Here is a 26,662-nt window from a genome sequence, read left to right on the forward strand (position 1 = left end):
TTAATTAAGTTGTTACCATTTTTGCACTGTAATTTACTATTTCCCAAGATCTTAAGATGTCAGCATGGATTTGTTATAAATTGCATAAATGGGAGAATCTGTAACTTCCTAAATTATGTAGTTTATAAAAAAATGTCAGCTTCTGTCAGAGCCTGGAAAGTTCTTTTAAAGGGGTAACTTCATTTTGCAGTGCTGGCCAAAAGAAACAGCTGTCACTTTCTCCACATGGTTCATCCCTGACACGTTATCATTTCAAAAGTCTCCTTTTCTTCCAGCAAAGAATAAAAACGTAACCTTCCATGTGCTCATTACATTCAAGGAATTTCTTCAGTTTCTACTTGTTTAATGAAACTGTGAAAGCTGTTACTCTAGAGCACAGAAGATCTGTTTGTATAGCTTTCAAAGTATAACTGCACCAGTTCTGAAGCAAAAGGAAAATGTCTATTTCTTCCATTTATATGGCCAACAATAACTTCTACATTCTGACAGAATCATGTGTATACTGGCGGGGAGGATAGTTTCAAAATACTTTATCAGGAAGCCCACAATTAAATAAAACGCAGGCTCCCCAGATACTGATCCAAATTGATGCACAGGCTTCTTTGACTCCAAACTTCACGGCTGCTCTTTTGTTTTTTAAACACAGTTACAGTTATTTTCTCCACCAAGAACAACATTCATATTTTCCAGTGTAGATGACTATAATAGATGTGAACAATAACTGAACAGAATTCTCTTGAAGGAGAGAACTAATATTTTTCTATCTGAAAAGAACTCAATACAACAAACCACTGGGTTTGCAATAAAGTACTTATCTACTTTAGAAGATTCAATGCACAGGAAACAGTTCATTTCATCTACATTATACTGAAAAATACTCCAGTGGAATGTACCCCATGTTCCACTTAATCTAGTAGTCTCTTAAGGATGTTTAACTGCAAACAAATTGCATCTTCTGCTTTTGGACAGGGAATTCTTTGTAGAATTTAACGGAGGCAAGTAATTCCTTTAATATTTACTGCCCATACAGCAATTCAAATCAGAAATTGTTACATGATACTGAAGGTAAATCTACGACACATGACAGAACAAGCAAGAAACAAGCAAGACAGCATTATTCTCACCACCATTTAATCTGCATAAAATCCTGTAACTCCTAAAAGTAGCAGCAAGGACCAGAGGGGACTGTTAGGAACCGGTTGAGCGTGCAAGAGCAGCGAAGGTGGGGGACTTGGCACACGACATGGAGAAGATTTACCATATTTCTTATATCACATTGTCATGTCCATAACCAACCAAGACAAAACAAAAAAGCAGTTCAAATGTAGTCTGAAGTGACCTAAACCACCTTTTTGCTCCTAAATGCACTCCTTCACAAGAACAAAAGTAGTAAAAACAAAGAGCATATTTAGTGTGATACAACAATACCAAAATGTTAAATATTTCCAATACATTAAAAAGCCAAATGCATTTTTTATGCAGGTAAGGAATTATTATCTATGGAGGCTTGAAATACTTTAACTGCTTTATGGTTATGGAAGGCAACTGGCAGAAAAAAAAAAAAACATTTATATGTATTTATACGTGTTTATAAATATATAAACAAACATAAAGCTTTACCATTCTTCCTATCCTAATCTTCACCTCTAACACAATGGAAAGGGGAAGGAGGAGAGTAGAACGTTTCAGATAAGACTATCCAAACATTTTAACTCGCACAAGGTAATATATTAAAAGCCACATGCAAACAAATTAATAGATAGTCAATGATTAATGACCTAGAGTAAAATGATCAAAAGGACAGTATCCTGGTAACAGTCAGGACACACTCGTAATTTTAATAAATAAGATTCCCCTGTTTCAAAATGTAGTTATCTACCTATGGGTCAGAAGGTAGATGCTGCAGCTATTTTCATTTATGTATAGCTGATTTAAAAATAATTTAAAAAAGAAGCAACACAGTAAAGCTTTCAAATATTAAGTGTTTTCAATGATCTTGCCAAAGTAAAGATCAGTAGCCCAAAATTCCAACTTACATTCATTTTTCTTTACCTCATCCTATCTTAAACAACATCCTGGACAGCCTTCCAGAGCCGAGACTTTAATGAAAATAGTCAATGATTACCACTGTCTTTTGAAACCATGGATTTATGTCTCAGTACTCTGTGACTAGCTCTCTCCATCTCATTTTCAACTCTGACAAATGAACACAGAGAAAAATCCTTTAAGATACTTTTGCAAGACTTCATAAAGCAAAGCTTCCTTTTATGTGCTGCTGACCTCAGCAACTGGCAAACGTGCATCCTCTACCCCCGCTCCATAAGTAATATTCACAATCATATTTTTTTTTAAATGTATGATTTAGACATGAGCCACTGCAGTCTAGCTCTCTCTCTGCAGCCTTAGAGGTTAAATTTCTTTTAGCTCTAGGTTGAAATATTCTTTAAAGTGTTTGATAAATCAGGAGCACAAAACCACACAGAAACAAGCTTATTACTTCCCCCTTGTCCCCATCCTGACAGTAAAGTGTCTTGGATACACATAGAAAGGGGAAAAAAAATGCTGTGTAGTGGCAGGTCAAACTTTCTAATGAATGTGTTGCACTTCTACAAAATTAATATTTGCAGTCAGCCCAGTGTAGTAGGTCAAGATAAATACTTCTACAGAAGGAATCATTCTGATTATGCAAGTATCTTTAAGAATGACAAAACCTACCTGTTTAAATAACATCCAAGGTTTTAGAAGTTATAATCTACAAAGTCATACAATATCACAGCTTGGCACTGGGTTTCTAAGATCTACTGTTAATTTACAGCAACAAGTAACTTCTTATCTGCCAAAACCCAGTTATTTACAAGCGTTCCGTATCTTAATTTCATCAGCAATATTATGATCGCAGCAGTGTACCTCTCTGTATTAACACTGAAAGATGTCAACACAAAATATTTATTTAAATAAGTATATATGACAACAGGAAGCTTAGCATTCTTTGATGAAGGACTGAGAAATATAGGTCTCTAAAGACTTCTAAAGTAGCATTAAAAATGCATTTCTTTACTCAGCAGGATTTTCTCTTCTTTCAATACAGGATGTGTTTTCTATTTATCCAAGTCACCTCTGAATGTTTTACAAATCGGAAGTAAAACACTAACAGTTCCGTTACTAATACCTGCTCTTCTTTCCCCCCCATCACCCTTACATGCACATTCTAAGAAACCAGCTAAAAATGCATACAAAATGCAGATACTAGCAGATATTTTGACTGATTACTTACATCATACTTTGCAATTCAGGCGTAAAGCTTGTCGATTTTCTTCCACTGCTTGACGAGGCAATTGTTGACATCGGGCTAGCCACAGTGCTGCTCATCTAAGGAAACAAAGACATAACAGCACTTACAACACTTTACTTTTATTTTAAAGAGCACACATGTACGTTTCACCCTAGTTATTCAAAGGGGAAGAAAAGCTATTTGGGATAGACTTAAATGTAAAAGCTCTGCATGCAAAAAAGAAGCCTATCTGAGACACTGTAGAAAACAGAAGAGTTGATGTTTACTGTAACTGAAGTATTGGAAACATGCACTCTTTTCGAAAACACCATTTAGAGGTACCCTAGGAGCACCAAGGGAAAAGAGTTAAGATAAAAACACTGTTATTCTGGAACACATGGTATTCACAGGCACCAGTATCTTGCTACCTGAAACATACTCCTATATCCATCCTGCAGTATCCTAAGCACTAGTACATCCCATCCATACCATCTCCACTGAGACTAAGAGGAGTAAAACAGAATCTCAGAAAAAGCCAGATAAAACTTGATGAGCACTGAGATCACAAGCTTCTTTTCCAAAACACCAGCTTTATGTACACATATTACTTAAGCCTTTAAAACAGAAATGCATTAGAAAGAGTGGGACCTGAACATCATAATACTTATATGACTGAAGGTACTATCTATATAAGATATTTTACAGCTTTTCTATACAAATTTCTCATTAAAAAACTCCAAACCAAACCCAGGACAATTCTACTCTTATTCTATGAAGTAATTAGCACGTCTACATTTTTCTCTGAATTAAGGCATTTGACTTGCCTAAACAATTTCACTTTTTAAAATAATTTACTAAGAGACTGAAAAAAATCAAAAGCTATCTAATTATGGAAGACTCCATAAATATCTAGGAGGGAGTTTCATTTTTCCCTTCAAGAAATTTTCTAATAAAGAACTGAACACACTATGTAAGTCTCCTGATAAACAGGATATATTCCCACTACATACCTTCCTCTTCTAGTTTGCTGCACACTAGTAACAGCTGAGTTGTACTGCTCATTTCTTGTACTATTAGTAGTGGCAGTAGTAATGACAATGAAAACCGTATGTTAATACAGCTTGCTCTGCTCCAAGACCTCTAAAGAGATCCTACCTTTCTCCACTTCAAACTTCTGAAGTTAAGATAGATTTCTTTTCTAAAAAGACAATCTAAAAGCACGTGACCAGATTTATGTTAAACACCATTAAAAGCATTGCAATCGATCACAAATATTATGCGTTGGTTTAAGAAAACTTGCAATACTCTAAACATAACATGTAAGATACCTTCAAAAAGTAACAAAAGAATTAGTGCTTTCAATGGCATAACAGCATATGGATGAGCAACAAAAATGAGAAGTTTATGCATTTAGATGTAAGTTTACTTTTTTTATTAATGCTTTCAAGTAGATTTTCACAGACTTCTGTTCATCTTCAAGCAGATTCTAATTTAAGTCCCCATCCTGCAAGCACTTAGGCACATGTGCAACTTTAATCACAAGTTTACTCCCACTAAAGTCTGATTTTAATCACGAGTAGTTACACACCAGGCTTAAGTGTTGGCAGGATACTGCCATAATCAACAGTTACCAAAGAGTCATATAATCTAAACAGTCAAATTACTGAGTTTAAAAAAACCCACACATCTATAACATGAAAGAAGGTGACAGCGTTTCTAGGAAAGCTCTATGTACACATGGAAGGGAGTGAAGAGGAAGCTGAAATGGTACCCACGTACCAGGAACAGCCCAAAGACTGGGAAATTTATATGTATTTTACTGTTCATTATTTGATTGGGATTGATTATGGTTAATTTTAGTAGCTATATATTTATAACCAATACCACAGTACCAATATTCTTAAATATAAATTAATACACTGTAAATTCTGTATTTTACCCGGACCCTAGAGAAAGTAGTTAGGGAAATACCTCCGTTAATACTTTCTAAAACAGCCGTAGAAAAAAAATCCAGAAACATATCAATCATATGTGCCATAAAGTTTAAAAAAAGAATAACATACAAAGACCTAAGGTTTTTTTAAGTGTTTGTTGGGTTTTTTTTTAAACTAGCTCTATCATTTAAATCATATAACTACTTTCTTTGAACATCCATAGCAGACCTTTTGCTTTATCAGTGAGGTTCTGTTCTGCTAACTTATAAAGAAATTCCCAAAAAACATGGAACACAATTGCACAGTTGCCTCCTCACACCATAAACATTTGTGATTCACACATGTCCTATTTTGGAGTAAAATCTTTTTAAGGTTCCTGCCCTCCAAGTGAACAAGAACAGTTTAATTAAAAAAACTTGAAGGGCTGTACATCTGTGTAAGTACCAGTAGGTTTGAGAGCTGAAAGCTTATCAGCTACTACTTCACCAAAAACTTGGTCTTCCTACTGCAACCGAATGATTTAACTTTCAAATCAAGCAGGTGTACAGCATTTTCTTGACATAAAAAACCCAGCAGCTTGTCAGGCTTTGTCAGACCCTTTACAATAATTACTTCCACAGCCCATGTTTTGTTTGATGGTTTAGATAATTAACTTCTTTACACATCAAAGTCCCATCGTCCGTATGTTCCATTTCCTTTCTTCCGGACATTAAAAAAAAAAATGATTCAAAAGAAGAAGCACTCTCAAATCAATTTTCTTCAATAAGTAAAGCTAACATGGAACTGAAAAGCCTACTGTAATCTTCAATGGGTCAATACACTGTACTTGTTTTAGCTCCAAACTGAAATCCAGCTGTTTGCCATATCCTACAAAATTAATTCAGATGTTCGGATTAGGTCACAGATTATTTCAACATGCTGTATTTTAATCATGAACTCTAGTAAGGAGAAGATAACTTCTGATTAACACTATTTGGACTAGTAATTATGAGCTCCTATCCAAACAGGTCCAGCTTTTACAAATTCTGTTCCCATAAGTAAAATATTGTAATCAAATGTAAAATAAAAAAATATACATTAAAAGGTATATATAATCATGAATATGAATATTTAAAAGCATCTGCTGTAATCTCAGTGTCTTTTACATTAGAAAGTCACAACAGAAAACAGCACTTGTTCCATATTAATCAGCAGAACAAAGTTCTCAGTTGTGGGAAACAAATTCTAAGTAATTTCTTGTTAAGTTCAAACCCAACCTTCTCACTGAAGTAAGATACCTGGGCAAACTTTCAATTCATAGCCATCCTTCATATCCACTCTGAAATTACCAAGCACTACTGACTCACACTGATGCCTGTACAATCAATAAGTGATCTGTATAACCCATCTAATTTATTCAAGATCCAGTTGAGAGATGTACGAGAATTGAAATTCTACTGCTTCTAAAACCTGAATTTAATTTACAGGCTATACATTTAGCCCGTAACTGTAGAGCACCAAATCTCCAAGATATTTCATATCATTTGCGATATACATACGCAGGCTTAAAATATATATATATACACACACATACACACACGTCAACAACTCTGTCTTCTGAAATATGACTCAAATACTTTCACCAGCCACCACTGCCAAAATACCCCAGGAAGGTCTAAGAGAAAGGTGCATCCAGTCGCTACAGAACAGCCCTCCAATACATCTGTGCAATAGTTGATACAAACTCAATCAGGAAGAGCAAACATTACTACAGATTCCACTTCACACACATGCAAAAAAAGGACGTAACTCTAAACTGGGTCAGTTTAAAAACAAAAGTGGATTCTCACAGCTTTTATCTGATGTCTCTGTTACAGGCTAAAGACGGTGCAGAATTACCAAGAAAAACGGTGTCCCTGCATAAATTTTTACATTAAGTAACACAGTAGAGTAGAATTTACTGTTATTATGACTTAATGCATCAAACATACATCTAATGTGGTTACTGCATCAGTCCTCTTTTCTTGCCTTTCATAAATACATTTTGCATATAACCTGAAACCATGCAAAAATTTAAAGACTGACATATTTTCATTTATATAAACCCAAACAAACCAGGAAGGAAATAAAAGCCAAGATGACTATGAATTAACACAAAATTAAAACTAATGCGTTTGTTTTCACACCCTCTACTTCAGAGTAATTAGATTAACCAGTCTGTTACCACTGAGTATTTTACTGCACGCATGGCCTCACCAGCAGACAAGAGAGTGTAAGAGAACAGCCTTCTAGGATTGGAGATGTTAAGAACTTAATTAACTACAGGAAATACAGAGTTCTGTTAGTGTACTTCTTTTAAAAAACAAAAACATAACCATAAACCCCACTGAACACACACAAGACTGGCTTTCTAAGTGTTTGTTCAAAATTATAATAAATAAGTAAAATAACCCATAACCAAATTCTGTAGTACACATATTGTTTTGCTGATCACCCAACTCTCCCAGTAGCATGGAATAACTGAAAATTAAAACACTAAGTCCTTAAATTCTCCTGAGCTGTTCAAGCAAGCTGGAACTAGAAACATTCTAAAGTGTCTCAGATAAGCACAGTGCAAGGATACCTCGATTTTAAAACAAATAAGTGATTCAAAGTGTATAATCAAACTCCTTTATCATCCTCTAAACTGTTCACATCCAAAAAAATCAGCTTCTTGTGCAACAGTTAAGAAAGGGCTTTGCTTATGGGCAATAAAATTAATAACTTCCATATTCCCTAAACACAGCCTCTTAAAAGCCAAGCAGATAAAGCAAAGGCACAAACTTTCAAGGAACAGCCAGACCAAATCCAGGATTAGAAGCAATCTGCGGGCAGGCAGTGATACATCTGCATCAGGTCTGCACACAATCATATTGTTCAAAGCTAGGGATGCAATCTCAGCTTGCTTTCATTTTTTTAATTAATTAACAAAGTATCACAAAGTGGAATGCATGTGCTATTCATGCTAAGGATAACACATCACATCTGCTTCTGCTGTTTGCATTTATTACCTGATAGACTAGATGGTTATGATAGTTTTATTTTAAAGTGAATACCAGAAAGAAATATTCATCTTATAGCTGTCAATGCACAGCCCAGCTTTCACCACCCAGACAAATAAGCATCTCATCTTTAACCATAACACTCTTTCTTGGAACGAAACATGCTTGGAAAGCCCACACGAATACAAGAAATACAACTGAACATCATTTCTCCCTTTCCATTTATAAGGCAATCCAGTGATTCATTCCCATTTAGAAGTTACAGAAGAAACATACATGTCCGGTAACAATGGGTAAAACAAATTTTCAAATACATGTAGGCATAGGTTTTGGTTCAAAGAATAAAACGCATATTATTGATTTTATCTTTAAAACTGTCTTGTTCAACATCCCTGGAGATAAAATAATCCTTAATGGTCATTTCTACATCTCATAAAAAAGTATCTTTGCGCATTAATTTTACCAAAGACCTTAAATGAAAGCAGTAAACAAGCAGAACTCTCTCACTGACTTTGCAGGAAAAAAAAAGTCACTAACCAACTACAGACTAAAGCATAAACTCCTGACTCTATTCTGTGTAACAACCACTGTATTTCACTTGAAATGACTCTGCTTGTCCTTGTGTTTTAAGCTATTATTTGTCCATCCATGGGTTAAGACATGACAGTTATTTAAGCCCCTTCTGAAACAGACCACAGAATGGTCTGGACTACTGAAAGAATATTAATACACAGATGTGACTATTTTATTTGAGACTGAGAAACATACAGCATAATCATCTTACAGGAGAGGTATGCCTCCACATCTGGAGATGTTTACAAACACTTCTCTCAGAGTTTCTAACTCAAGTCTAATCAGAGCTCTGAAGTGAGCCCCAGAAGTGATTATTTTTAACCAAGAAAGCAGGGAAAATGAATATAACGTATATGCCCACTTCCCTCTAAAATGAATGTGCAGCACTTTTTGCAGAACTCCATGCCACATTTGGCAGTTAATGGCACTGCAAATTAAGTACCAATGACTTTTTTCTTCCTTCCTAAAAATGCTTTAGCAAAACAGGGTAAAGACCAGACAACCTGGAACTAAGAGCAAAGTTTCCACAGCTTCCAGAATCTGGCTCCTGTAACTTACTTTGGAATAGCAATTACTTTTTCAAAATGCATTATTTTAGTAGCATTCTGAATCTTCCATACCAATTATTTAGTAATTGTGTAGACGTGCAATCTAGCGCCATGACCTTCCTGCAGTAACCACTGACAATTTTCAGTGAAGCAAATATAATGTGTGCTTGCAAGTCCTGTGTCAAAAAAAGGCTTCAAGTCATTAGGAACTTACTTACTTGACTCCAGCATGCAAAGACGAACAGACCCCGAACTGTAACTTACTCAGTATTTTGCTTTTTCTGAAGAGTAAAACATCCCTGTATGAATATGCAGATGTCAAGTTAGTTCTGCCAGTATGCTTTACTGCTCGTTTGCCAACAAGCAAATCCATTAGTCATCATGGTTCCCATCTACCTTTAGTTCCATCCAAATTCAAGGTTCTGCTAATGCAGCTGGATTCTCTGTAAAGCAGAGCCAAGTTTACCCCTTCTTACTATCAGCTTTAAACTATACTTTCCTAGGTATGATTTCTCTCTAGACCTTCACCTGCCTTCATTTGTTCAACTGCTTTCAAGATGATACTATCTTTCCAACCTATCACACTGATCACATCAGTCCTCCTCCTTCCATATCACCCTGAGCTGTGTTTAGTTCGCTATTTGAAATACAATTAAAATAATTTCATAATATAGTTCCACATTGACATTAATTGAGCATTCCGGCATATCAGGAATTTCATACTTTGCCCTGTTGCTGCCCTCAAGTTAGGGCATCAATATACGTATCAAAAATTCCCAGTCAAGAATGACGAGCCAAATACATAGCCGAGATTATAAGAATTTTCTCCAACTCTTACTGTTGAACTGTTCCTCTCCTTTCTGAAATCACTGCTTGCCATCGTAAGTCTGAATTCTCTAGAGCAGAAAACATCTACCTCTATTGTCGCTTATCTGCACAACACTGACACAAGGAAAACTACAGAAAAAACAGCCATGACTTTAATTTAAGTTACCACCATAAAATTAGCTCTGGAGAAGTAGGTCTAACAATAAGTTAGTAACATTCAGGACATCAACCCCTTCCAGAGATCTCAAGGTCACGGGTGATGTCCAATAGGTTTCTGCTAAAATGTATTGTTTATTTGAAAATACACATTTTTCTTCACTACTTAAGCACACGATTTTTAAAAGCACTTAACAGTGGAAAGCTGTATTGGTAATTCTTATGATTTACCTGAGAGACACTAACTAGCAAGTTAGGCTAATATCTAGGTGCTTCAAATCCCCTCTCTCATACAAGCTCTTGGCCTCTTTTTACCATTACTGTTACTTCTTCTATGACAGTTTAAGGAGCTGTGTGAACTAGAAACTTTGCAGCTGACTGTGTGCATGTCTGTAATCAAACGTAATACTTCAAAAGTATGCAAAATACAGGGGTAGAGAAAAGCCAGATTATTTATAAGTAGAAATTTATTCTGCATTAGCTTGCAAATGAACACTTACTAAGATTACGTCAAATTAATAATGTTTACATGTAGCACTACAAATGCCAATTATCTGAAACACAGATTACAAATCAAATCAATATAATTTTCAGTACCTTTGACATGCAGTTTTCTGATCAGCTCCAGATAAACTCATAACTGAGTCACTACTGCCTGGTTCCATGAGAACATAGGCCTAACTAGATTACTTTTCTTTACATACTTTGTGTATCTACACATTTGGATATTTCACAATTACAACAAGTACATCAACTCAATTAGTTTCTATGGTATAATTACACTGCTTGGGTTTGGCCTCATGCCTTAGAACACCCTTGCAATAATGACCTAGAAAGACACTGTCTAGCTGGTCTCATTGCTTGAGGGCATCGCATCAGAATGGCAGTAACAACATGAACAATGTTCAGTGTTGCTCTAGACTATTATATGTAAGTAATTCTTAAAACACTTGTAGCTTACCAAATTACAGCTTGCTTATGCTGACAAGTTACTAATTGACTAATCAAATTTCAGACAGCTCCATTCTATGTTATTCAGAATTGAGCCCAGGAGAGTAATTCTGCTGGTTATGACACTCAGAGGCTTAGCAAATAATCTAAAGGCTACTGAATCCTGTTAAACCTTAAGCACTGTTTCCAAATACATGTATTTGCAAATCACAAGTAAAATGCCAGTAAAGCATAAAAGGATTTCTAGTTTACTTCTCAGAGACATGACTTTGATTTTTTTCCTCCTGCCTTTTTTGCATATTCTGGTTAGAACTTAAGCTCTTCTTCAGAATCATCACAGCTAAGAATTTCTTTATCTAAATGAAAACTAACATTTTCACGCCTTCATAAGACTCACAGAGATGGGGCTTTTGGAAAAGCTTAAATACTGTTACAGCTGGAAATGCTACTGTTAACATCAGTATTCCCATCTAGACAGCAACAATACACAAGACAAAAAGGAACCAAAATAAATAAAATCTGATTTGCATATTAGTAACATGCAAATACGAGCCTGTGCAAAATCCACCAAAGTTAACAGAAAGACTGACAGTGCCTTCCATGCCACTTGAATCTGGCCAACAATGAATAAAGATATGCAAAAAGGGAGAAAGGGAGAGTGCACTGCACTGTGCCAAATAAGCCAAAGGGAAAGAGAGGCCTGTACCAAGAAAGAGAATGATGTGGGAGTTAGATCAAAGACTTCAAAAGAAAATTTAAGCATATCACCAACACCACTGCAAACCTTGAAAGAGATTCACTCTTAGGAAATCAAATGTCTCGCAATAAATCATTAATACTAATTCTGCACAGCAAACTTGGTTGTCCGCAACGTCAGGTTCTTACCTCCCCTTCACATGCAGAGTATATTTTGCATGTATATTGTGCTTTGCATTCATAGACTGCAAAGCATTCATTTGTATAGTTTCGAGGAACTTACAAGCAGTTGATCTGTACATAAGACATATAAAAATATTCTTAGTAAGTGGCAAAACCACTTAAAGCCTACACAGAGAAGTATTCTTCTGGACTAGCTGTTATTCCTAGGTTTTTAGCATTTACCAGTAACTTCTGTAAGGACTAATAATTTCTATATGGATTATTACAGGATTCCTATTAATAAACCACCACACCTGTTTGTGCAAAACAAATAAAATCAACTTCCTCCAGATAAAAATTACAAACTACTGACATTTCACAGCATCAGAGCAAAAAGAAGAAATTAACAACACCCAACAATACATGGCATACTGCAGGCCAAAGCCTGGCCACCATCCCAAAATTTTAAGTCTACAATTTAAAAAGAAAAGTTCTAGAAACACCTTCAAGGCTAGCTGCAAGACAACAGAACGAACAGGGCAGGGTCCACCGTGTGTAACAATACCGCACCCACGAGAAAACCCACGCAAGAGCGAAACATGGGGAAAGCTGCTCGCTGTGACCTCCCGACAGCGAGCAAGCCCAGGTCTAGCGCTTCCACCCAAAATCGCCATGGTCAGGAGGCTGGGAGCGAGCTGGCGGCCAGGTACCAGGCAGCATCGCTGCCTGGGTCAAAGGCAGGGCCGCTTCTCAGCACCTTGGCTTCGATACCAGAGCAGATGGCTTTAGGCGGAGGAGCCCCTTCCCAAGGCTGCGGGCCACATACCCCCACGGCGGTTACGCTTCGCACGCTGCTGCTCGCATCTGGCCAGCGCGACCTACGAAACGCAAAACCGCGAACATAGATGGAGTTAGCAGAAGCCCCCCCGCGCCCACAGGCACCCCCCGCCGCCCCCTCCCGCCAAGCAGCGCTTCACAGGTATCGCTGACGGGAATCCGCGAGGTTAATATTTCTGAAGGCCCCAAAACATGAGCAGCCCTGCTAAGTTAGTTAGCAGCAACACATTGTCAATTGCGTGCCCTCGCTGGTGACTCACTTAAAGGCTCACCCCGGGGATGGATGGATGGATGGATGAGGAGGAGGCTGAGATGTGCAGGGGAGGAAGGAAGGAAGGAGGGTAGGAGCAGCCTGGCGTGGTGGTGCCCAGTTCCCCCCACCCCGTGTGCGGCTATCCGAGAAGGGAAAGCGAGGGGCAGGAACTGAGCCTCGTCCCTTCCCCCCCCACGCGCTGCCTGGACCGAGGCACGAAATGAGGGGGACGAAAAACAGCGGCCTCGCTCTCCCTCCCCCCGTCCCCGGTTCCCCCCCCCCCCCCCCGCCACAGCAGCTGCGGCTCCGGCGCTGAGGCGCACAAGGCTGCGAGGGGGGGCAAAATGGCGCCGCCCGCGGCGGGGAGGGGCCGGTTCCGCCACACACCGGCCGCGACGCGCTGCCGCCTCCATCTGCTGTGTGGCGGCCGCCGCCTCCCAGGGCGAGGGGTGGAGCCGGGCCGGGGCGGGACTCGCCGCCGCTTCCTCCCCGCCGCCGCTTCCTCCCCGCCGCCGCCGCCGCTTCCCTCAGCCCTCCGCGGGATCGCGGTCCCCGGCCCGCCTCCCGCAGGTGCAGCCTGGCGGCTGAGGGGAGGGCCCGCGCGGCCATGGGCATCCCCCTTCCTCCTCGACGCCGGGAGTCGCTGGAGGGTGGCGGTAGGAGGCTTCAGGGCTGCTCCGGGTGCTAAAAACCGGGCAGGGTTTGGGGAGAGGAGGCTGGATCCCCCCTAGCAGGGGGTGTGTGCGTTTACACAGGTGTCTGGCCTCGGTGCAGGTACCAGCGCACCCTCGTCTCTGCAGCACTGTAGAGGTGTTTGAAAATAGTACAGTGTCTTCCCCTCGCTGCGTATAATAGCTAATCTGTGTACTTTTTTTGCCTTGGAAATACCAGTGGATGCTTACTACAACTAGTAGTTGTACTACTTTAGCCGTACCATGGTTCAAAGATGCCCCGGGGAGGTTCAGACTGGACATTAGGAAGCATTTCTTTACTGAGAGGATGGTCAAACACTGGAACAGGCTTCCTGGAGAGGTGCTCGATGCCCCAAGCCTGTCAGTGTTTAAGAGGCATTTGGACAATGCCCTTAACAACATGCTTTAATTTTTCGTCCACCCTGATTGGTCAGGCAGTTGGACTAGATGGTCATTGTAGGTCCCTTCCAACTGAAATAGTCTATTCTATACCCAGGTGGTTAAATGCATTGGGGTGGTGAAATACCTTCCATCTATAAGCAGAATCACTCACATTCCTGGCAGTGGTGGCTTTCCTCTTCCTGTGTCCTGTCAGCTCGACAGGTTCATGACTAGGCAAGCTGGAGCATTTAACCTACCTTTCCTTTCTTCTTTTAACCTTTTCTTTCTTCAACACCTCCTAACTGTAGGGTTTTGTGAGTTTGGTTCGATCCTTCCACTCATTTGCAAGTACACATGCAGGTTTGTTAGGAGACAGGCTGATTTGTACTGTGGTATAAACTGGAATTCAAGGTAAATGGAGTAACTGTTAGTGCTTTCTTCACCTCCAAAACCCTTGCTTTTCTTGAAGGGTTGCAGGGTGTATAACTTCAAAAGTTACAGTCTGTCTGTTGCTTTGTCCTCGGTCCATCTTTAATTCAAGTTCTTGCCTGCACTCTGAACATGATCCATATTATTTCTACTAGGATTCATTCTAAGAAGCTGACAGCTTAGAGACTTCATAATTTTACTTCATCTTAGCATTTTACTTCTCTTTTTTTGAGGGATAAGAAAAGGTGGAACAAGAAAGCTCTGGCAACCACTGCAATGATCTTAACACTCTAGGGGCCATCTGAATTCCAGCTTATTATAAAGTCATCTTATTTTCTGCCTTTTTCCTTTAGCTTCCTTCTGCTACCCTTTTTTTTTTTTTTTTTTTTTGGCTACCATTCACTCGCCATCCTTCTTACTACTTCATATAAACACCCTATCAGTCCCTTTGCGTTGCTTCCTTCCCGTTCCCACCTCCCACATCAGCTTCAGAAAGACGAGGCGATTCTGCTGCTCGCTGCCGAGTGCTGCCAGCCTCTCTCCCTTCTGCTGTTGCTTACGATTATGAAAGTAAAGCCAATACCCACCCAAGCGCTGACAGCAACAGGGCAATACACCAAGCAGCTAAGATATTATCCTTGAGAATCAGAGGCCTCATGCTGCTGATTCTTGCATGCACAGCAAAGTCTAGTTATTACTGCAAGGAAGATGGTCTGAACTATTCCTTCCTTCTATACATTTTAAGACACCTGGGCACCCCCAGCCAAAGTAGGATTATTGATAACTGTTTTCCTGGCCAAAAGGAGAATCAAAGCATTCTGTCAAGTTATGAAAGGTACTGCAGTCTTCCTTGAGGCGACTCAAGTTTTTAGCCAAATTCTGTGATTTGCCAAAACCTTAAACCGAGGAAGGAAAGGCAACATATTGCTGATATTTCTACGATATGTACCATGCATATCTTTATGTATATAACGATTGGTAGGACAGATTATTATGAAAACATAGAAAATAGAGAATGCCAATTCCTTATGGTAATCTTAGTAAGGGGATTACTGGCATAATATGGCTGAGCATGTCCAGTGTGAAATACGTAACTTCCAGGAGCTTGGATAGAGGCAATGTGACTTGGTGAGGTGCCTGAAAAAGCACTGACAGAACATTTTCTGATAAATTTTGTTGCTCTGCAAAACCCTTTTGCCCACAGTGAGAGGTTACCAGTTCAGAAGTGATTGAAGTTACTGCCCAATGATGAGCTGGGCTGATGAAATAGCATTCCCCCCGTTGCCACTTCTATGGGTGATAACTCCTGGCAGAATAATTGAGCAAGACAGATACCTGCTGGCTATGAAATCTTAAATCAATAAAAATAAAATTATTAGAAGGCAGGAGGAAAGAGGACTGAGGAACACAATGACCCTTCTTGTACTGTGCTTTTGTGTAGCTGATAAAAGTGCAGTGGCTGCTCCCTATTCGAGCCTGAATTCTTAGTAAACTTCACAGAGAGGAAAAAAAAAATCTGATCAAGTTTTTGTTATGCATTACACAGAACCAAAAAAGGGCACATACAAAATTATTTTCCCTTTTTGGGTCACCTTTCAGATTGTAAGGTCATTATAAACTGTCTCAGCACTTTTACAAACTGGAGTCTGATCAAACCATAATGCTTACAAAGTTTCACTTTGAATAGGCCTGATTTTCTGTCATTTGTTTTCACTTTTTATTTCTCTGCAGAACATAAAAAGTCAGAAAAAGATTTTATTTTCCCCTACATAGCATATAATTTACATCAATCATCCCAGGAGGTCAGTACCACTGGGGTGTCATTTAAATACAATGAATATAAAGTAATGAAGCTCTTGCTGGAGTGGATGGCCACAATTCTCGGAGCAAGAGAGAGAGTTTCCAAAGCATGTGGAGAAAACACAACGGGAGACCGAGTGAATTCATCACACCACAAAAATGTCTCCATCCTGTCGACAAAGTCATTAAAGGAAAATGAACCATTGTTACTCTAGATGCTTGCATTCCTTTGGCATAATAACCTCAGTATAGAAGCATTGGTGCAAAGAGAATTTGCACACACAAGAGAAAAAAATAATTAATCTATTTTTTAAAAAAAAAAAATCCAGATTATGTAATGAAAGAAATCCTCCATGCTCCAAAGAAGAGACGGAGCCTCTGCAGAAGCCACAACTAATAAGGAACCGTATGCAGTGGTACAGGGTGGTTTCTTTTCCTCCTGCCAACAAGTCAAAGTAAATGCCAACATGGACAATTCTTTTCGGATAACCCACAAATGATGTTCTCCTTTAATTACATGAGTGTTTCTACCCTTTGCTGATCCATGGCCATCCTGGTTTTTAAGATCCCTTGTTGAGATTTCCCCAATACCATTTCCCTTTTCATATTCATTTACTTCCAATAATTTTTTTCAGCCTCCATTAAAGCAATCTGTGAGGAATGCAGGGATTAGAAAAGTTTGCTGTGTCCAATTTTATTTCTTTGGCAAAGGGTGTCCAAATAAGAGAACATGTCACATGCATACAGTAAATCATAGCATATACCAGTTTCAGAAAATAGATTGTACTTCTGTGGATCTCCCTCAAGGAAATACCACTTTTAAGCAAACCACCATGCAACCCCTGGTGAAAAAGGTAGCATTAGAAAGCTGCAGCAGAAATCCCTCCCTTTATTATAAAATATTCCATGGTATGGCAAAGTCCTGTTTGCTATATGAATTAAAACAGAAGCATGCTAATTAAATTATCACCTTTATTGTCAAAACCGTATAGGAATGCATTACATAGAAATACATCGATTACATTCATTATTTGTTTAATACAAAAGCACTGCATTCGTTTAAGCAAACACTGAAAGGGAAATCTGTCCTTTATTTATTTTTAGCAACTGCACTGGAACAGGGATCCTACTCAGAAATGAGCAGAGTGCTACTGAGGAAACACATGCCAGCAAACAGCAAATCATACCTGTTAATTACAACAAATACGCTCACAGACAACAGCAAGCATGCTATTTATCCATCATTTACAGCCACTGAAGTGTAGGGAAGTGAATTGGTTTGCTGGCAAATGTCCCAATTAATTGGGCGTGCTATTAGGGTGCTGATTAAAGTGTACTCTGCAATATAATAGTCGAGTATGAAGTTGCCAACTCTTATTCACTCCTGGCTCATATGGATGAAAGCAGGAGAGTAGACTAGCACAATATGAAAATAATGATGTTTTCTGTGCCAAAATGGATTTAAGGCAATTCCACCTGGAGAAACAGAATTAGGTACCACCATGATCTTAAAGATAGAAGTTTGTGTGGTGTAATCCAGTTGTGACCAAGAGCTTCAATCTGTAGTAGTCATTTTGCACATGTATTAACAGTCCTCTCAGAAGCCAGCACCAGAGGCACACCCTTAAGTAAGCAGCATACAAATGAAAGAGAAAATACGATAAAAGCAGAGTTTTGTTCCTAACTGATGAGTCAATTCACTTGAAAAAAAACTACTTAGGGGAGTCCTTTTCCCAGCCACCAACACCTTCAGCCTCTCCAACTGCTCTAACTAAGACTATAGCTTATACAATGCTAGTTTGTTGTACGCTATTCAAAACCATGGCTTCCACAAATGAGGTTGGGAGTTTCCACACACAATCAAGGAAACTTATGCTAATAATTGTATATATTATCTACAATAACGCTTGAGGTTTGATCTCAACCAAGATAACCACCAGAGCAAACCAAAATCATGATTTGTACCAGCAAAGAATTTCTTGGTCCTGGATCATTCTTAACTTACCTTGTTAGTGCTGATGCAAGACCCGAATAGAAGGCCCAACTGGCCATAATTATTAATGAACTTAGAAGCCTGCACATGCTTTTGTTCCTACCTACTTCCTACAATCGTCACAGCATTTTGGCAACATCCTGCATTGCATCTCTATAGCCAGAGATACTCAAGGGTGACCTCTGTGATTAGAGAGCTCCAGCCAAAAGGCTCTAACAACAGAAATTAAGTTTTGGTGCAGAGTCTTCCTTATGAAGCTGACTGTGCCAAAAAAACATGTAGCTCTGAAAAGAGCACCCTGGCAGTATGCTAAATGTTCTGGTCACCTAAAAATGAGACCAGTAAAGAGGAGGCAAAGCTCCAATTCTCCCAAGCAAGGGAAAGAGCCAGAGACTCCTCTAACTAGGCAGCAGGTAGCAGCTTTAGCCAAACATTGCCTGAATGGATCTCAAGGAACCCACTGAAGCAAAACAACATCAAGACAGATTCATCACCCGTGTAATCACACCTCCCCATTACTCTTTCTCTCCTGCCTGCCACTCTTTAACTGAAATCACCGTACTGCACAAAATGCACAACCAAAGTAGCTTAACCCTGGCTGGAGCAAAAACATAGTGACTACTGGAATAACAGGATATATTCTGGCAACTATGGTATCAGGACTAGTTTTCAACTTCAGGTGCAGTCACCTAAAATTAGGTGTCTACATGTGGGCTGTGCTTAGGTTCCGATTATAGTCAATGGAAACTCAGTCAGCATGGTAAGTGCAGGCCAGAGACCAATTCAGTTCATCCAGAAGTAGACACCTATGTTTGGTCATTAGACTTGCTCTCTAGAAGCCACTGACTGCATTTACTAGGGATGAGTTTAGCTATCTATATCGAGTACTCTGGGCTATGTTTTCTGGCCTCCATCTGCCTTTCCAAAGAGCAAAGGGCCTCATGTAGGTCCTGACTCATATGTGTCAGCCCCACGGTGATTTCTTAGGTAGCCCAAGGCATAGGTATTGGCACTAGAGACTTAATTTTAGGCAAGTGAATTGAGCCTTAGATCACTATTGAGTATAATGGGAGCTTAAGCAGCTAGCTTAAATGTAAACATTTACATTGTAGACAACCAAATTTAGGTGCCTGAACCTGGAATTCAGCTCTCCTCTAGCTGTCATCTGTCCAAGGAAAATAACATGTCTATATAGTTATTGTTTACTTATATTAGATATACTAATTGGAGTATTACGTTGCTTGAAGAAAATTTTCGGGTTTCTGAATCCTTTGTATCCTTAACAAAAATACATCTGGGGTCATTTTGCCATGGAGAGCAGGTGGGATCCTCAGGTTAACCATTTCCAAATGACATGTTTAGATTATTACGGACTCCTGTCATAAGCCTTTGAAAGATAAGTGAGAATTGGCCAGAACACTGAGCTTTCCTCTGCAGAGAAAATATAAGCAGAGGACATTAGTTCTTTTTGGATTGCATATTAATATAATGAAAGTTTCCAGAATCAGTCCATTCAAAACAGTAATTTCTTGAAATATAGGAATAGTGCCAGGAATTCGCATCAAATTACTCCTGGACTGCAGAATAAATAACATCAGCCACAGGTTGCTAAGGATTTAATTTCCTCAATGTTCTGAAACAAATTCATGTTATTTGACCGTTCAGAGCAGGTAGAATGCAGAGTTTATGGTTCCCCAAAACTTTCTATCCCTTAATGTGGGTGCCCAGTGGTGGTAATCTGTGTACATTAGATACGAGATACAAATGTATCAGAGAAGCTTTTTTTTTTCTCTGACTAAATGTTTAAATATTTAGGGCCAAATTCCACTGCTAAACATATGAACACAGCTCTCTTTGAGTTCATTGGAGTTGTGCGTGTGTATCTAAGAGCAGAACTTGGCCCTTATATTTTAGATTTTAGCACTAAGCTTCCAATGTAAAATAACGTGTGATCTGTAACACACAGGAAAGCAGTAAGACCTAGTTTTAAAGGAAGGGTACAATTACATGTTTCTGTCTTTCTTTTGGATAAGAAGCACTGCCTTCAGCAGAGCTCCTGAGAATATTCTTACCTCTTCTCTAGACAGTCTTCTTTTGTATAAGGTGCTTCTCTGGCAGCTTTGGATATTTCTGTAGCTGGAAACAGAGTAGAATACTTTTTTATTTCTTTGCTACTTCTCTCCAATTTCCATTCTGCCAGTGTCAACTTAGCATCATGATGGAAAATACAGAAGCATTTTAAAATACTCTTAGACTAATGAAGTAGGTACATTTTTTAAATTATTAAAAAGTTAGGATGTTGATTTTAAACTATAGGCAATGTGTTCAGATCAGCCAAAGGACATATCCAGTCACTCTTTCCAATGAACCAATATTACAACTGGGATCAGCTAAAGCATTTTTACTGGGAATTGCTACAGAGTTCCAATACAGAACTCTTGAATCTGGAGAGGTTCTTTCCCTATTCTCCCTCTGTTACAAAGTATTTGTAAAGTATTTAGACTCTTGAGCGTCCATTTTATTTGTAAGTCTCACATTCACCTAACATCCAGGGCCAGGAAAGACAAAGAATGACTGCATGGTACTTGTGCACTATTGTGTGAATGCCACAGGACATGCAGTCGGATAGAAACCTGTACCAATGCCAAAAAAAAAGGGACAATGCCAAAAAAATAATAATCCCCTGAGTATAAGTGCAGTGACTGACTACTCTGAAATATCTCTGGGTTTTCAAAATTCCTCAAAAATTACTTTCTCCCATTTAATATAGCTCTGGATTTTATCATTATCAAAAAATACTCTGACTGCTATCAACCCTGTGAGCATACTGAACAGTTCATATATTTTAGTGGGTTTTGTGAAAGTCAGGTTCTTGTTGGGGATTAAAGTTTTTGAGGGATGGAAGGCTTGTGGAAGATTTCTTATGAAGTTTGCTGTCTACTTTAGATTCTTTTTCTGTGGTAATATGCTAATGCTAATGGCATCCAGCACAGTAGAGAAAGATCTTGCACAGTTTTAAAGTTTTACAGATGCAATTATAAGTGAGAGTGAGCTGCTAGCTTCCTTTAGTCTTTTTTAAATTCTGCACAGATAGATAGATTGACAGACAGACAGACAGACAGACAGATTAAACATTAATCCTTCTAAAAATGTTGTTCCATTTGTGGCCAAAATAGTATTTTATGGCATTCATTGCAAAGGTCAACTAGAAGTTGTTCCATACAAAACAGCATCTTTTATCAGTTGAAAATAACTTCTGCTTCAGTTTTCTTCCCCATACATTAGCTTATTCTTTGTGCAAGTGCAAAAATAAATACCATAGAAAAAGAAAACTGCTACAATCCACTTCTTTCATGATGCTTCCATAGAGCTGGTCGATTATTAGCAAACATCTAAGAAACAGAGATACTTGGTCCAGTCTGACCTTTGGCAAAACAGTTTCTTAAGCTTTTTCACATAAGAGCATGGAAGAGCACATAGTCTGTGAAGGGGCTGCTGTATTATGTATTATGTCATCAGCTTCATGTGATGAGAGTAATGATCACTTGCTTATAACATGGGTATTTTCACCCACTAACTGTTCTATCAAAGTCAACTCTTCTTTAAATTAGACTACACAATCATAAAAATCATCCAGTTTTGACGATTGGCTTGTGGCCCCAAATCCCATATTTTTGTAGATGATAATGTATTAAAAATCCTGTTCATCATCTGACATCCTGCAACTGTAAGTCAGCATTGAAAGTCACAGTCCATGCCAACTTTGCAGACTTTGCACTATCCCAAGTTTACTGAATTGGGCCTTTTATAGCATCGATATTTCAGTAGGTATGCACCTACCCCAGACAAACGACGTGTTTTTGACAACTGTTGTCAAAATGCCGCCCACTCTCCGCACATCTTGGAGTAGTGTTGAAAACAACTGCTCTTCCAGTGCAAAGTCAGTCAGTCGAGTTCAATACCTATTGTAAGAAATTCTTCTATACACTCTGAGGCAAATCCTGTGCAGGCAAGTTGTCCCACGAGCCCTCGACAGGCTACAATAAGCAATGAACTTACCCGACCTTGTCCACACCAGTGAGGCAACCATTTCTACTACTACTTGAGAGGATCTGAGAGTGTAAAACTATTTTTTACACCCCTTGTCAAAAACAGATCATTTTTCCAGAGAAGGCAAAGCCCCAGTGACGTTACATAGCCTGTGTGCTGAAGCGCGATGGGGTGAGTTAAGGACATGGGGATCATCACTCAGAAAGGCACTTACTTGTTTTAAATTCAGAATACTTTCATAGGTAAAATATTATTTACTAAAGGTTGTGTTGATAATTTCACATATGATAGTCTAAAGAAAATAAGCACACATTGTGTGCATCTATTGAATTCAGTAGACTTAATAGATAATAACAGCCCAGTTCTCTCACAGCAGTGTAAATCAAGAGGGGTACCACTGAAAGCCACTGAGTTACTTGTGCATGAAAAACACTAATATTTCTGAAAACATGATATACAGACACTTAATAGAGTTCCTTCTTCTCACTTAATTTTCATGATTGCCTTAAACTGTTATGTCTCTATTAGATCCAGAGTATAAAATGGAGAGAGGAAGGGGAGCAGAGAAGGAGTGTAATGATACAAGTACAGGGTGGGCAGCCAGGAGAAGTGTGTCTGTCCCATTCTCATTTACTTTGACATACAGAGCAAACAGCTTTCAGACTTACTAAACTTTTTGAACATACCGAGAGCTCTCTGTTTATTTCAGATGTGTAAAATGCCATAACTTGCCAGTAAATGTAGCTAGGCATGCAAGTGCGTGCATGAAGATAACATATTAGTTACAAGAATTATAATTGTCCTATCATTATCTTTCCTTTCTTTCCTAAATCAGAGTGAATGTGCCATAATCTAGCAAGAATCTCATGATAAGTAATGTCAGAAATGGCTGCCTTTTTTTTTTTTTCCCCAGAGCTGCCAACTGTCTATTTTAGACATAACATCACCCTTTACTGTAGCCTTCCACATAAAAGCAACACGAACAGTAACGTCTCTAAGCAAGCATGAATGATTGGCTTGCAGATTCTTTACCAAAAAGGGAGTTTATTTACTCCACACAGGTCATAAATTTCCTTAGAAAAACTATCAGTGGTAATCTACATGTGGTGTTTAGTAAATAGAGCTTTCCTCTGATTCCCTCAGTCCATATTCTTCAATTGTCAAAAACTCTGGAAGATGGTTTTCTCATGCCTAAAAATACAAATTATTCTAGGTCTTTAAAATGGAGTGGAAATGAAGAGCTGAAAAACTTCACATATTCTTCAGCAAGATGGGCATTTAGACATGGAAATGTGAAAGGATAAGAAGAGTAACCCAAAGTGGCAAGTTACTTAAAGGCTTGCCTCTGCTTCTTAGGTGAAGCAGCACCTTATTCCATGAAGGCTCCCATTGAAATCAGTGGAACTGCAAACAGAATAAGGCTTTTCTTTCTTTCTTACCGAGGGGGAAAAAAAAAAAAGAAAGAGGGTGGGATCTGCCTTTTCATGTAACGGGCTTTTATCTGCTCAAAAATCACGCTAACCTCAGGGTGCCAAGCAGAGTATGTTTGAAAGCATTCCAAGGATGGGAAGAGCTGCTCTATCTTCTCCACTACAAAGGGAAGCTTGGTAGTAATGAGAGCTGCTGTGGTCTTCCAAGAACAGTTTTGCATCTGCTGTGCCCCCTCTGAGGACCTCTTACTTGTTCCTCCTGGATACTTCCAGGTTATGTCTTTCTTATGCTTAAATTAGGAAAACATTTGAGTGACTGTCTTCACGATGAGTTTTGGCATGAAAGGACAGAAGGATTTCTCCCCTGCTTTTCAATATGTATGCATTTAATAAATTGTCTAAATATTTGTAAGATAAACTAGAATTTGGTATTACGTCACATAAGCTCCTAATATCATAATACTCCTAAATATCCTGAGGTCAGAGAATCTTACTCACATTTGAATGTCTAGTGTTAATGGTGAAGATTGTAATTACTCACATTCCTTCTAGGGCCTGACCAGCATTTGGAACAAATACTTTAAAACTTATCATACTTATCATAACTGAATTATGAAGTTCATTATGAAAGAAATGTGCAGAATTTGTACATGACTATTTTTTCTTTTCTATCACTTCAAAACAGACTATTTAAAAAAATCTGTAGAGAATTTTGACTTCTGAACTGAGAGTATAAGCCAGATTTCAGCCTGTAAGGAATTTTTATGGTTGAATTATAGACTTCCAAAAGACACAATTTAGGACTGAACTGCTGACAGTCATTCTGATCATATTTTATAAGCTACTATTAACTAGGATGAGACCTTAAAGGAGGAATAGATCTCATACCTATCTGCTGACTCTAGGGTTTCTTATCCTTTCCTCTAAAACAGTGCAGCCTACTGTCAGGGAGAATATTGGTCAAACTAGACTGACTACAGATCCAATCCAGTCTAGCAAGCCCAGTGCTGTTAATGGAGGCTTTGCAAAATTTAGCTGCCAACTACTCCATCTGTACTGAGCACGCGCAAGAAAAACCTCAACAATTTTCAACAACTTCTAACTCGGCCAAGTTCGGGTGGATCCTTTTGGTCAAGGGCAACAAAAGGAACTTATCTGATTTTTCCTCCTTATTCCTCTCCTTCTTAGTAAAACTTCCCATCCCAGCTCTGAAATAGCTATTGAGATGATTCTAAGACATTTTAAACTGTTGTGAAACAATGTGTTTTCTCTTAATGCCGATCTTAGAAGCAGCAGAAGTATTTCTGCTGGAAGTTTCCAAAAAATTCAGCTTGAGGCAGACTCAGGATTGAAAAGCTCATCCTGAACAGTTAAAAATTGGCAACATTATGTGAGTGAAAACAAGGTCTTATACTGGAACGTGGTAGACAAGCTTAACTGCAGATACTGCTGGCAGCTTCACCTATAATATTTTTTCTGCCAGATCTTTGTCTTTTATTACTAGAGAGAATCATTCCTGTGATGTCTAATGTTTTGTCATCTGCTCATATGGCTTGTTTTTGGACTGATGTTGTTGTCTCCTGTGACTTGGCTGCCAATTCCACAACAGTCGACTAAGGGGTCTAGCCTGTGTTATGCCCCACGCACCCAAGGTCTTAAGGCCACACCTAACGTGGGGCACACATATATCATACTAAAATGTGACCAGGATGCTCAGCATTTTCAGGGTTACTTTATGTCATACCATAAATATGATTATGTTCTTGATCCTCTGATCTGGCCTGACTGTGCTTAGTTCATCATTTGAGTGACTCTTCAGGAAAGAAAGGGCAAAAATAGACTAATTTTTACAGTTCCTCAAAGAGTTGGTTTGCTATGTCCATTATGTTTACTCTACATTTGCCATTACCATATGCTTTCTTCTTCTATTTGACTCCTGTAGACTGCATCACCTTTCAATGTTGTACGTTTTCATCCTTTTAAGAGCAAGTCTATCACTCTTTGGTGTTTTTCCATTGCTTCAGCTTCAAGACTCTTGTTATTAACAGAGAATCTGCCTGAAATTTTTTTCTGCCATTCATGCTACTGAGAATACATTTACAATGGGAATCCTCACCATTGCAACACTGAGAGAGTAAATGCAAGGATCTGGTGGTGTGCTTGTGGTTGGGAGCATTAAAAACAACCTCTCCCACTCGAGACTGACTTACATCTTGTAGTATCTTCTGTGTGAGATTTATGGAGCTTGTATCTGGCCAGAGTGCACTTCATTAGTCTCTTAAAAACCAGCATGCAAAATTTAGGGACTCTGCAAGGTTCCAAATGTATAAACCCTTTTTAATTACAAACAGCTATACCACCCACTTTCCCCACAGTTAGTCAAGGGAACCAGTTTTCATTGAGGTCAACAGAAAAAATAACCGTGAAGTTTCTGGCTCATGCTGGTTTTATATATGCTGAAGGGGGGGGGGGGGGGGGGGGGGGGGGAGAGAGAATTTAAGCTCTCATTTTTTTAGCTTTTATATCTCTAAAACAATGTGCTGATTTTATCTGAATTCATTCAAGGAAAAAAACATGACTTTTTCCTCATTCTGAAGTTAGTTACACAGAAGTCGGGAAGAGGATTAATGGAAAGGGACAAAGTCAGTCTTGCCATGG

General features: G+C 38.8%; 2 protein-coding genes across 8 annotated transcripts in view; one reads left to right on the forward strand and one right to left on the reverse strand.

Annotated features, from left to right (window-relative positions):
* Positions 1-13,632, reverse strand: part of SUPT3H (SPT3 homolog, SAGA and STAGA complex component) — a 279,545-nt gene extending 265,913 nt beyond the window's left edge. For 2 of the 6 annotated variants that reach the window (XM_074861397.1, XM_074861392.1), the window contains exons 1-2: positions 13,237-13,478; positions 3,275-3,369 (exon numbers count right to left, since the gene is read on the reverse strand). In XM_074861397.1, the coding sequence (XP_074717498.1) occupies positions 3,275-3,369 (95 nt within the window). In that variant the 5' untranslated portion in view covers positions 13,237-13,478. Of the gene's footprint in view, positions 1-3,274; positions 3,370-12,965; positions 13,018-13,236; positions 13,479-13,616 lie in introns of those variants that run through there. The other 4 variants (XM_074861394.1, XM_074861393.1, XM_074861396.1 and 1 more) reach the window with 4 other exon arrangements.
* Positions 1-26,662, forward strand: part of RUNX2 (RUNX family transcription factor 2) — a 151,563-nt gene that overhangs the window by 31,017 nt on the left and 93,884 nt on the right. The window lies entirely within an intron of this gene.

This window comes from Strix uralensis, chromosome 3 (genome assembly GCF_047716275.1).
Source record: "Strix uralensis isolate ZFMK-TIS-50842 chromosome 3, bStrUra1, whole genome shotgun sequence".
NCBI classification, from domain to species: Eukaryota; Metazoa; Chordata; class Aves; order Strigiformes; family Strigidae; genus Strix; species Strix uralensis.